Raw genomic sequence first — 14562 nt, forward strand, 5'->3', positions numbered from 1 at the left:
CAAATGGTGATTTGGCTTATGCTTCGATTTGAGCGACATTATTGATTTAGTAAATGAGCAATGTTAGGGGCCAGCAACTTTGTGATTGTTAGCCATCAACTAGCCATCAATGATGATTTGATGGTGTGAGATTGGTGTGAGATTTCATCCAATGGCTCACCTTTCTCTGCTGGTTACATGCTGGCCAAAATTCAATAGAATTGCTGGCCCCCTAGACTTTCCCTTAGTAAATTACTATACCTGAATCAATATTACTTCTCGAAAAATTTCAATAGCATAGGCCAGTTAGAAAGAGGAGCATGTCACAAGCTTACGCCAATGGAAGCATTTGCATATACAGAAGTAATTGCCTTTGATACACAAGCTTATTCCATAGGCAAATTCCTAATAGTTATGCTTCTAATATGTGCCTTTATTATGTCATTTAGATCTTTTTACATCATGTATGTTGTGTGATTATATCCTAAAAAATTTATGTTATAAATTTGTGTAATGAGAAAAATGTTTAGTTTTTGGATTGGAGTAAAATTGGCAGTTTGCATGTTTAAAATTTCTGGATTTGCTTAGATCAGATGATGATGCTGATTCTATGAATGGGTTGGAGTTTAGTATTATATTTGACTATTGAGTTTGATTATCATATTTACCAAGTTTGATTATATTCAGGATCAGTGCTATATTTGACTACTGAACTTGATTATACTCAGGTTCAGTGCTTGACTACTAATTTGTCTTGTTCATTCATAGAAAATTGAGAGCATTTTTATACCTGATTTGATTTTATTAAATTTTTTATTATCTATGTTTTTAGATTGTTCCAAACATAGGAATGGCATTCTCCACTGTGAAAGATTATGAAATTTTTTATACCAACTATGCAAAAAAGGGTTGGTCTTTCATCGAATATAAGAACTACTAAGTGAGATCAAAATAGACAAATTACATACCAAATCTTGGTATGTTCTAGAGCTGGTTATCGAAGATCAAAAATTAATCCACTAAAGAAGACAAATCCAACTTCTGAGCAAAATTGTAAAATTAGGATTATTGTGAAAAGGGATAAGAAGATAGAATATGTGTTAACCTTTGTGAATATCCATCACATAGCATGGCAAAGACTCTAAAAAAAATAGGGAACTAAGCTTGCATGCCAAATGGATAGTTGAGATCAATGATCAAGCTGGTGTTACAATAAGAAACACCTATCAAAGCTTAGCAACTGCTGTTGGTGGTTATGATAAATTAACTTTTACTCAAAAAGATCTTCGGAATCATATAGCAAGAAGTGCTAGAGTGTTAGAAGAAGAAGGGGATGCGCAATCATTAATGCAATATTTTCATAGGATGCAAGAACAAAATCGCAACTTCTTTTACGAAGTTAAATTGGACGAGCAACATCACATAAAGCATGCTTTTTGGGCTGATGTTAGATGTTGTGCTACTTATGAGTACTTTGGCAACGTTGTGAGTTTTGATACGATGTACCTAACAAATAGGTATAACACCACAATTACATATTTTAAGTTAATTATATGCACTTTGGTTTTTGCATGTGTTTGATGTATAGGGATAGGCAGAATAGAATGAATTTGTTGCTGTTGTGCATGATATATTGAGTTTGATTATGTACTCTTGTTTTTGCATATGTTTGATGTATAGATAGGTACAATAGAATGATTTTGCGCTAATGTGCATGTTATACTAAATTTGATTATGTACTCTTGTTTTTGCATATGTTTGATGTATAGAGATAGGTACAATAGAATGAATTTGATTATAGGTAGAATAGAATGAAACTGAGTTTGATTATGTACTCTTGTTTTTATTATAGGTATGATATACCTTTTTGCACATTTGTTGGGGTTAACCACCATAGCCAATCATTGCTACTTGGTTGCGCTCTTCTTTCATGCGAAGAAGAGAATTCCTTTGTTTGGTTATTTGATTGTTGGATACAATGTATGGGTGGCAAGCCACCTATTGGCATATTGACGGATCAATGCAAAGTTATGCGAAATGTCATTGAAAAATGGTTGCCAACGACATGATATTGATGGTGTATTTGGCATATCACGAAGAAAATTTTAGAAAAACTAGGAGCATGCAAGCAATTTAACGAGATTTGTGCTGACATGACACATATTGTGTGGGATTCTAGGTCTAAGAAAACATTTGAGAGCTCTTGGACTGATTTTATCAACAGATTCAGTTTGCATAATAATAATTGGTTAGCAGGTATTTTATATGAGTTTGATTATCTTATATCTACTGTTTAATTATTTATCATTTATTGGTTAGCAAGTGGGTCCCTATTTTTCTTAGCAACAGTTTTTGGGTAGGCATGAGTAGCGCTCAAAGGAGTGAAAGCATGCACTCATTTATAAAGGGCTACCTAACCTCAAAGAGCAACTTACAACAATTTCTAACACAATATGACCACTGTCTTGCAAATAAAGCTTAACAAGAATATGAATTGGATGCTGCTAGCTTCAATACCATTATACCTTGTGCTATTGCCTCTAGTATTGAAAAACAGTTTCAAAAGAAATATACTCATGCAAAGTTTAATGAGCTTCAAAAAGAGTTTAGAGCAAAGGCTAATCGCTTTTCAACAAAAGAGCATGAAGAGGAATATATTGTTACTTACAAAGTTATAGAAGAGATTGAGAATGGTGATAAGATGTTTGATGTTACTTACAAGGTGTCGTTTGATTCTTCAACTTCAGATGTTTCTTGCCAATGCCATCTTTTTGAGTCAAAGAGAATTTTATGCCGCCATACTCTTTCAGTCCTTGATCTTAAAAGAGTGAAAAAATTGCCAAATAAATACATTCTTGATCGGTGGAAGAAAACTTTAAAGCACAAGCACAGTAGCATGTGTAGCCATGATTCAAGTCGTTTAGAGCCGTAAAAAATGTTATAATGAGATGTGTAAGTAATTTTACAATATTGATGAAGTAGTCACCGCATCCGAGGAGCTCACCGATACCATACATCATATACTAGACTCAATTTGGGTTATATTAGTGGAACTAAAGGCCTCTTCAATGGATACTGTAGATAATCAAAATTTGAATGAGGTAGATGAAAGTGCAAATGATTTAGAGATTCACAAACCTCGACAAATATCACGAAAAGGTTATAGGTATACGAAAAAGCTTCAATCTACTATAGAAAAAATTGTTAAACAAGAAAGGAAGAAGCATCGTAAAAGAGAGATTACAGGCAAGTTCAGTGTTCGATTAATTTTATTATTATTGCTAAAATGCTCTATTATTACTTTATTGATTGCTATTTTTTTTAGCCACTTGTGGAATTACTTTTAGAATTAAACATTATCTCTAACCAACCATATGGCCTTGTATCCTTACCAAAGTCAATGCAACAAAGCCACCATTTGAAAGAATAATAGTTGAGCATTATCTTATTTAATTTTTATTAGTTATTATTAAAATAATTATATAATATTTAATATAATAAATATATAATTATGATTATTATATATATAAAATTATGAGTGTTATCCCAAATGGAATAATTTAGTACTATCGTTTTAAAAAAATAGAAGATATCATAAATAGATAGCTATTTCTACAATTACTTCTTAAATTTTTCGACTATCTACATGCTATATTGTTAATTAAAATATACTTGCCATTATCTTCTCATAATTAAAATACTTTTTCATAAATTAAAGAATAAAAAAGTTTAGGAGACTAATAATTTTATTAAATTCTAGCCAGCGTGTAATTAGCAAAAAAAAGTGAGTAAAAACTTTTAACAATATCATATTACCACCAAGTTAAATGACTCTTCGATATATAGTATTAATAATTATATATATCATATGAACACATTTGATTGCGACACAATTTTTTGTTGTATACCTTATATCGGATCATAGTTATTATAGGTACCTTATATATTGGGAAAAATGCACAATTAAACCAAATGGAGGACCAAATTACACAATTCTATCAAATTGAAAAATATTACCAGGATATCCCAAAAGCACATTCTTATGTAATTCGAGTCAGTCCATTCGAATGAGACAAATCAACACTAATTCGAATTAGTCCTATTTGAATTAGTAGTGATGCTTGTAGTTTGAATTTGTCGAATTATGCTTGCATGTAATCATAGGGGAGTTCGAATCAGGGTGATTCGAATTATGCATGCTAGGACGTCGCTAGTAATTCGAATCAGTCTATTTCGAATTAATTTTGTACCATAGTAGATCGAATTAATTTAGATCTATTTATATATGATCCAAGTGTATATAAAGAGTACAATAAAGAATATATTTAATAATATCCATAATGAATTCAATAAAGAGTACTATTTATTGTATTCATTATGGGTATTATTAAATGTACTCTTCATTATACTCTTTATATACTTTTGGACCACATGCAAACATAATTCGAATTGTTCAAATTCGAATTACAAGCATCACTACTAATTCGAATAGGACTAATTAAATTAGTGTTGGTTTGTCTAATTCAAATGAGACTGATTCGAATTATATAAGAATGTGCTTAATTTAATTAATTAAAATAAAAAATTTTAAGAATTTAATGGTTGATTGAACTTTGTTTGCCTCTTTTATTTAACTCTTAGGTTGATTACTTTAATCAAAATATATTTTTGTAAGTGATTAAATTTTTTTCATAAAACAAATACAAAAATAGTGTAACAATTTAAGTAACAGTGATTCAAACATATTTTTCATATAAAGTAACGAAAACGTAAGTAGATTATATCTGGTTAATTTTTCTTTTTAAAAAAAGAGCTAGACGTATTTTGCGGCAGTTGGAAAAACCGCCGCTAATAACTTATTTAGTGCCACAATAATTCATTTTGCTGCAGTTATACCAAAACCGCCACAAAATGATAAACAATTGGCAACCCTCCTCTTATCTGCCGCATCAACCTCCGCAATATTTTATTTGGCGGCGATTTTTGGTAACCACCGCCAAAAAACCACCGCAATCTGCCTTTTCTGTGTAGTGATAAGAAAACTTTTAAAAAGGAGATTGAAGACAAGCCAAAATTCTAATATAAGAACATGTTAACAATGTCAACTGACTATTAATCTATCCTAATTATAGTTGTTAAAATTAGATCGGACTGGTTATTAGTTTGACAAAAAAATCAGTAAATCAAACTCTAAATTGATTTGGTCTAATATTTTGATCGTTTAAAGAAAAAAAAATTGGTCAAAATTAATACAAACCAATCAAAACCAATACAAACCGACAACAATTAACAAAAGAAAACTCTTCTTAAGTTTAAATCTGAATCCTGTCGCATATGCAGTTTGGTTGTCACTAAGTCAAATTGTTTTTTATTATATTTGTCTCCTTTTTTTTAATATATAATATGTAAATTAAATTATATTTTTAAAAATTATATTTATTAATTATAATTTAAATGATTCAATCAATAACTTACTAGTTAATTAATAAATTAATGAACTATTAATTTGACCGATTCAATTATCAGTTTAATTTTGATAACTATTATCCTAACTGAACAATGACTGACTAACCCCGACTGACTACCAACTGATATGCTCCAATGGACCTTGGACCAATTTCTCCCAAACAACTCCACTCATTAACCCACTTGCTTTACCCCAATCGAATGATCGAGCCTAATTGCCTTCAGCCGAAACAAAGGACAATTCATTCAAGTAGTCTTTCCATAAAATCCCTTCCTCATCGAGAAGGTATCACTGACTACTCTATCTTAAATGTCATGGTAGCTGCCATACCTACTATTAAAGATTAGGAATCCAGTCTTACAAGTGAACTCAGATTAAAAATTGATATTTTCTTCAATCTCCGAGATCCATAGCCGTTGAAAACTACCATTGCTATTTCCATAACTTTTTCTTGTGTATGTGTCATCATTAATTAAGTGTATATCAAAATTAATTATTAATATAAAATATACATTAAAAATGAATTAATGTTTGTCTCCATTATATACACAGACATAGATCAAGCTTGATTCAAATTTACTGTTTTTGCTTCTTTGTGAAATAATTAACTTATTTGTGTAGTGATGAAAACTTTTCAATGGATCTTGGAAGCAATAATTGTGATCGATCATATATACATATATAGAAGATGATGAATGCTTTAATATATGATTTGAGTAGTATTAATACATAATAGACTTTTTAATTAGTAAAAAATGGTTCAAGAAAAGGTACCCACTTTGTACGTAAGGCAAAAAAGCCTTTGGAAAGCACAATCACAGCTTAAACTAAAATAATCATACAGAAAACTACAAGGTCAACAATTTTAGTAAAGAACACTTACATTAAAGTGTAGTGAAGGAAGCAATGAGTTTAATTTGGTCATTAATAAATGAATTTAGCTAATATGTATTTTAAGAATACATGATAATTTTATTCTTACTAAAAAATTTTAATTTTTTTTATTTAAATAAATATAAAACAGATGTCGTATTGAAAATTAAAATTTTTTGTATTTTTTAATAAAAACTTTTTTAATTTATAATCTTAATATATGTCCTTAGAGTATAAGATAAATAAATCCTTAATGAATTACAAAAGGATTTTGACCTGGAAAATGGCTTGAAGGATAATAAAAATAAGTAATAAGGATGTCACCATAATTACGACACTAAATTCTAGCACAACCTAAAAAAATAGTTGCACCCCATACAATTTGAGCATATAAAACACAATTATGGGTACTATCAATGCAAGAATTGGATTTATAGTCATAGTTTGTTTTTTGCGTCAGCCATCCATTCACAGCATCGACACACTGATGCAGATTCTGAAGTATATGCATTGTATTGGCCATATTTATTACTGGTCACATCATAAACCCCCTTCTTGCAATAAAAAATATATTTTTTCATGAACTCATGAGCATGCGATGCAAGCTGTGGATCCCACTTCAGTGGCTTAACCCCAATTTCTGCACGGGCATCATTATGAGCTTTAAGATAGTCTTTTGGAGAGTTTTGAGCTATTAAGAACAATGGAACTATACTTATAAAACACATTATTACTACCCAAATCTTTAAAAACCTTTCCATTATCCAACTTCTTTAAAAAGGTTCTCTGAGACGATTGCAAAAATTAAATATCAAAGTATTATGTATAAATATAAAACATGGTTGCAGTTAGATGTATCTAAATATATACATACAGGTATATTAATTTATGAGAGGATTGATAAGCCAACAATAAGTAAAAGCAATAATAATAAGAAATTTTTTTATTTAATTTATAATTTAAAATTAATTTCTTTATTTATTTTTTTATTTTTTATTCCTTTTTTTATTCTTGTTACTTCATTAAAATGAATGGCTAAAATTTTTTTACGAAATTCAAAAATTGGACTCCGTAAAAAATATATAAAAATATATATAGTAATATAAAGTCAATCACTAGACCAATGAAATAATGATCAAGCCAAGAGCCTGTTCAAGTAATGCTAGTGACAACCTTTGGTTGCGCTCTTTGATTGGGTCACTGGTTTTATTTGAATATAATTAAATTCATAGTTCAATCATTTATTCATTGCTTTAATAATTAACACTATATTCATTTCACTTGTTACTGACTTCTTTATTGTATATATTTAACTTCAATAATAATTTGCATATAATACAATACACATTATTCAACTATTCAAGTACATCAAAGGTCAATTGCGGTATTTTATTAATAGAAGTTAATTTTATACAAAATGCGTGGGTGGCTGCCAAGATACCTTCGCATAGCACATCAAACAAGTCATGGATCTATCTACTCTTTGTCTTTGTGTAACGATGCCTTTTAATGTTTTATTTTAAGATTAAAAATTCTTACCATTTCTTTTCAAGTATATTTGGAGCTTTGGAACATGCAAAATAATTGGATTTTTTTATTATATTTTTTTAGAATCAAATATAATCTAATTGCTATTGTAAAATAAAAATGCTAAGTATATATATAAAATTAGTAATTATGTATTTATATATAAATATATATAATTTAATTTTTTTAATATATATTTTATATTAGGGACTAATTTAATAAAATAGTCGATTATAATGTGTCTATTAGGTTCTTAATTAACCCGCAATAATAATCAATTTAAAAATGAAAATTATTATTTTTCTGTTAAAAAGCTTTTTCTCTATAAAGCTAAAACATCAAATAACAAAACTGGAAGTAATTAGAATCAAATATACATACATCACGATGATGATGACGATAAATACTTTAATTTGATAGCCACATAATACGAACACATAAGGCAAAAGATCGGCCTTTGACAAACATAAACAACCATATTGCAAGGCCAACAACTCTAGTGGCGAAAATTGCTAACTTATACTTTAGAAAATATTTTTAAATTATTCGAAGGTTGACAAAAATTATTTACATTTTATTATCGACAAAAATATTTTTAAATAATTTAAAAATATAATAAAAAAGTCCAAAAATAAATATGTATTTTTATAAATTGTTTTAAAGAATAAATTTTGATGCGATTTTTTTTAAACATGATTAGAAAAATATAATATTATTATTTTCAAAATTTGGTGACTTTTTTTTTAAATATATATTTTTTGTGATTTTTAAAAATATTATTGGTTATTAACAAAAAAATTACGTAAAAAATATATTTAACGAAAAATTACCAAATTTTAAGGATAATAATATCTCATTTTTCTAATCATATTTGCAAAAAATTGCATCAAAATTCAATCTCTAATATCTTTTGAGAAATATAAATTTAATATTAGATAATCTCGTAAAAAAATCTAACATTAAATATGTATTTTCTAAAAAATATATTAAAGATTGAATTTTGATGTGAACTTTTTTTAAAATATGATCAGAAAAATAAGATATTATTACTATTAAAATTTGATAATTTTTTACTAAATATATATTTTTTGCAATTTTTTAAAGATAGCTTTGGTTGTTAACAAAAAATTACAAAAAACATATATACTTAACGAAAAATTATCAAATTTTAAAGATAATAATATCTTATTTTTATAATTATATTTGCAAAAAATTACATTAAAATTCAAGAATATTTAAATAATTTGAGAGCATTTTTGTTCGTATTTAAATAATTGGAGAGCATTTTTTTGTGATTAACCCAATTCATATATATTAGTGTATGGCAGAAGGTATGTTAACACGTTTTATTTTAATTGAGAGAAGTGATGCATGTTTGTACCAATTTAATTTTTTGTAAACGTTTTTCTTTTTTAGTTTTCTTATATAGTACAAATCATTTATTTTCTCTCCTTTTGTATCAATTATCTTTAATATCAAAAGAATAAAAATTTCTTAGATCATTCACAAAGTCTCAACCCAATAGAAAGAGTTACATCCAAAATTTCAATGATCTATCATTAATCTCTTTCGATGTTGTCATCAAGAATCGCATATCAAAGAAGTCTCAAAATGAAAACCATAAAATAAAAAACATACAAAAAAAAAAAAACTAAAGCTAGCATAATTATTATTCAACAAAATAAACTAATACACTTCATATTTAAATTTCAAACTCCTGAATTGGTACACTTTTTTTATTTCATGTCATCAACCTGTTTAGTTGCTTGTATTCGTGGTTTGCTTGTCCAGTTTAATATTAAAGCCAATAATTCAATTGCATCTCATAACTCCTTTACCTACTCACTTATCCATCTGCTTGAATTCTCCAATACCAACCTTTTTCAAATCTTCCTCTATTTGAAGTTATTGCTGTTCTTGAACCTCACCTCCACATTTTGTATGACTTGTTTTGCTACATATGTATTGTTCCTCAACATTCTTAATTAAGTCCCAACTTGTTGCTATCTTTTCATGCATCCATTCAACAATATTTTTATTGTCAATTAAAAACACTAATTCCTCTTCTTTTCTATTACCTTCTTCCAATAATATTTGTAATACTACTCCAAGGCTTTGTAAGATTGCATCTTCTTCCGTCTTTTCAGATATTACATCTCTCATTAATATCCTCTTAATTTATCTTTTGTATTTTTCAAATATCCTCCAACCATATATGCTCTTAAATTAGGCTCATATTCCACACATACCCACCACCACCACCACTTTTCTTCTATTCTCACCTCCTTCTCAGCCACAACTATCCGGATTTTCTTTTTCTTTTTAATCACATTTCATGTCCAACAAGTGTGTCAATTTGCTCACAACTCTTAGTCACCACTAGTTCTTTATTCTGATAAATTTTTAAATTCCTACTCTGCCAAATGACCCACAAAATCGCAAAGAATATCTATCATACACTACTTGTTCTTACTAGCATTATAATTGATTTTTATCGTTGGCATGGCTTTCTTATCTCCTTTAAAGCCAAAAAAAAATTGATTTGTATGGATATGATCTTCTTTGCAATTTGCTTCGGTATTTTAAAGAGGTCGAGAAAATACATTAACAGACTATTTATTACGGACTTAATTATTACAATTAAAAGAATAAAATGTACAAGAGATATGTGTACGTGCACACGAAACTTTTGTCTCCACTTTATATACAGACATGGTCACATGGATCAATAAGCTTGATTTGAACTTACCATTTTCACTACTTTGTAAAATTGATTTTTTTTCTCTTTTGGTATGGTGAAAACTTTCAGCAAAACTCGGAAGCAGTAATTTTGATCGATCATATATACACATATACGAGAGGATGAATACTTTAATATATGATTTAGTTACTACTAATTACAAGACACTCTTTTATATTTTTGTGAATTTTTGCATATAATTTTTTTTAATTAATTAGTATGCTTACTTTTAAGTTATTTTAATATTATATTATAAAATTACTTATTTTAAAAATTTAAACTGATAAAAAAATAGAAATAATTATATTTTTATCAGCTAATAAGACACAAAGCTAATGGAAAGCACATCATAATTTAAACTAAAATAATCATAAAGAAAACTACAAGGCCAACAATCATTGTAAAATGTGCAAACTTATATTAAAGTTTAGAGAGAGATGTAATGAGGTTAACTTGGTAATTAATGGATTATGTAGGGACGTTCATGTGGAGTGTTGCCTTCAGGATCATATAAACAAGTAACAAGGGTGCCTTCATAATTGCGGCACTTGACTCTAGCGCAGCCAAGTCGAGTAGTTGTACTCCAAACAACCCGAGCGTAACAACTGCAATTAATGGTACCATCAATACAAGAGTTGGAATTATAATCATAATTTGTTTTCTGCTTCACCCACATATCCACAGCAGCTACTCCTAAAATGGATCTTGGATGATATGCATTGTTCTGGCCATATATACCAACAAAGTCCACATTGAAAAGCCCTTTTTTTGCAGTCTGCAATGTATTTCTTCACGTACTTGCGCGCATGCGATTCAAGCTTTGGATCCTACTCTAATGGTTTAACTCCAACTTCTGCACGTGCATTATTATGAGCTTTAAGATAGTCTTTTGAAAAATTTTGAGCTAATAAAAACCACGGAACTACACTCACAAAATTTATTATCACCACCCAAATTTTCAACATTCTTTCCATGCTCTAACTCTTTTTTTTCCTTTGATGATTGCAAATAAAAGTGGGTAGCGCGCACACACACATATGAGATTATTGAAAAGCCAACCATATATGAAAATTTTTATTTAATCTATAGTGTATATTTATTTTAATTTTAATTTATTTGTTATTATTTTTATTTCTTATTTTATTCTTCTTACTTTATTAAAATGAATGGTTGAAATTTTTTTATAAAATTAAAAAATTACTCCACAAAATATATTTTTAGGGTGTTTTCTTCCAAACCCAGACAATTTTATGGGTGATTTACCCTTGCTTAGGTGGCACTATGTTGAAAAATTCATTAATTAATACATTTAATGTTTTTACACTGCATTGTATTTTATGTTATTTGCATTATACTACCTAACGTATATGTACTCTAATATGAATGGGTTCAATGTGTAAAACTTAAAAATTCAGGGGTCAATTCGTGGAAGCAAACCCCTCTCTAAATACCCTTTGAAAACCCACTGTTTCTTCTTCTACCTCATGCGTCTGTTGCTTCTTCCTGTAGGTCATGCATTTGATTTTTCCGGTGACCCACATGCAAAACCGTCTCCAAATAACCTTGTAAGCCAAACCGCCTCTTCTTCTAGCTGATACATTTCTTATTTTCAGTGACTCACCGCCAGGGTTAAATTTTTTCGAATCCGTCGAATAGTATAACTTGTCCCCTCCCCGGCCAGGAACCGGCGACCCGACTCTGAAATCGTCTCCAAAAATCCTTGTAAGGCCTACTGCTTCTTCTTTTAGCTCATGTGTTTGTATTTTTTCGAATTTCACTTCCAATTTTGCATTATTTGTTCTGTTACTCAGTTTGTGTAATCACTGTTCGTGGAAGAAGATTGTTTCAATTTCGAATGCAGTAGTTGATCATAGTTGTTTATGGTGGTGTTAATTAGATTGATGGCCAGTGATACATGCTCTTCGAACACGAGACAAAGCAGAGGTGGAGACGGCGCACAACAGGAACTCAAAGCTGGATATGAAACCTCGTGTTTGCTGCAACCTGGGGATGTAAAAGATGGTATGGCCCCAAAATGCTTCTGCAAAAAATATGCCATCTGTTACATGTCGAAGAGAAACACCCACCCGAATAGGTTATTTTTTGGATGCTCATTGTTAAAGGCAAGCACCCAATTCTTCATCTATGCATACTATTTTTATACTAAAATTGGGTTAAATTTTGAATTTTTGGAATGGAGGTTTAGACTCTATATTTTGGTGATTTTTCCTTGCTCAAGTTGTTGTGGATGTGACTTTGAATTGTTGTGAATGGCTTCACAATTGGATATGAAAATGATTTGATTCCATAAGTGGTTTGCTGTTGATTCGGGTTGATTTTGTATATGATTTGATACTGTAGCTGGTTAATTTTGAAGAATGATTGATAATTGAAAAAAAGTTGATTTATCGGAAATAGATCTACCTAGATTAATAAATTGATTGTGACATGAATTGACATGAAAACTAATCTGATATAAAAAATGGTTTAAAAATTTGAAAGAATTTTTTAGATTTAGAGTTTAGGTATTAATTACAGTGATATATGTGGATTAGATTAAATTGGAGTGTTTTGTACTACCATACATTCATTGAGTTCTATTCGATTTAGGTGACACAACCACATTGCAAATTCTTTGTCTGAGTTGATGACCACATTGTAAAGGTCAGAGCGGTGGAGCCAACAAGGGGATTGGGTGACAGCAAGCCGAATGATGTTGAAGAACATTCGGGACTGGATAACTTGATTGCTCATGTAGAGGAAAGAATAGTAAACCTAAAGAAGCTGCTGAACAAAAAGAGTAGAGAAGCAGAGTTGAAGAAGAAGAATAGAGAAGCAGCTGCAAGAGAGAAGGAGGCTTCATCAACAAAGTCCAATGATTAGATCAAAACCAGAACCACAAGCATCTCTAATAGGTTCAAAAACTTAAGAATAATTTCCTTCTTTGTTCTGTTTGTCGAAGACAATAGCATCAAAGTATTATTAAATTGCTGCAGGGTTACAAAAGATCAATGAAGATTGTTTGTTTAGAGATAGTTCTAGGTAATTACGTTATCTATGATAGTTTGTGAATTTTTCTTTTAGAATGTAAACACAAAATTGATTGAAAATTTTAAAAGAAAAATTGCTGATGCTGTTTCGTGACATAAACTTTCTTTGATATGGGCAAGATGGTTGGAATTTGATTATGTATGTAGTGACGTGTTCTTGTTTTACCTATAGATACATATATGTCTTATGGTATATATTTTTGTGAGTTGTGAGTTAGTTATCCAAATTCCTTCATAATTCAATAGCATATAAAGGCTAATATGTTGTAGTAACTCGTCCGAAAACCAGAAAATAACCACATTTTTTTATTGACATGAATGCTTAACATTGCAATCATGTAATAACTCAATGTTTGGCAATTCTGTAAGAGTAGCAAGGAGAAGGGGATGATAAAATAGACAGATTATTTGGTGACTCCCATGACAAATCACCCAGCCACCACAATACATAACTGACACACGAATGGGGTCTACATTATTCTAGTATATAACCAAACATGTCAGCGATTTGTTTTTCTTCTTATATAGTAACATTCAATGAGTGTATGGCTTATTGCAGGTCTTACCATGTAAGGGTTAGGTTGGGTCATCGTCTAACACAGTAGTGGTATCTACAATTGTTGTCATGACACTTGTGGCCATCATGTAAGTTTGTCTTCTAACTTATTTCAAGTAGTTTCTTAAATGCCCGTTTGTATGTCGTCATTTTTTGTGGAATCGTGTTACATAGTAAGGTATAGGTCAAATTTTGTATGCATGTGTCGATTCATCATCATCCCTATTGAGTTCTTGTTAGGAATTAAGGTGTAAGATAGTAGAGGAGTTGGTATTCAATATTTTTTTCCCAATGTTAGTTACTTTAATTAAGGAAATATTTAGTCTTTCTGATATGTTTGGGATTGGGCTCGATGAACTAACCTGAAAAA

General features: G+C 29.6%; 1 protein-coding gene across 1 annotated transcript; it reads left to right on the forward strand.

The window, feature by feature from the left end:
• The first annotated feature begins 318 nt into the window (after nt 1–318).
• LOC127742773 (protein FAR-RED ELONGATED HYPOCOTYL 3-like) lies at nt 319–13469 on the forward strand. The gene is made up of 9 exons (XM_052255512.1): nt 319–376; nt 667–707; nt 1108–1496; nt 1832–2032; nt 2159–2235; nt 2466–2870; nt 2962–3225; nt 4870–5006; nt 13251–13469. The coding sequence occupies exons 1-9, from the start codon at nt 319–321 to the stop codon at nt 13467–13469; spliced, it is 1791 nt and encodes a 596-aa protein (XP_052111472.1).
• The last annotated feature ends 1093 nt before the right edge of the window (nt 13470–14562 follow it).

This window comes from Arachis duranensis, chromosome 10 (assembly GCF_000817695.3).
Source record: "Arachis duranensis cultivar V14167 chromosome 10, aradu.V14167.gnm2.J7QH, whole genome shotgun sequence".
Classification (NCBI taxonomy): domain Eukaryota; kingdom Viridiplantae; phylum Streptophyta; class Magnoliopsida; order Fabales; family Fabaceae; genus Arachis; species Arachis duranensis.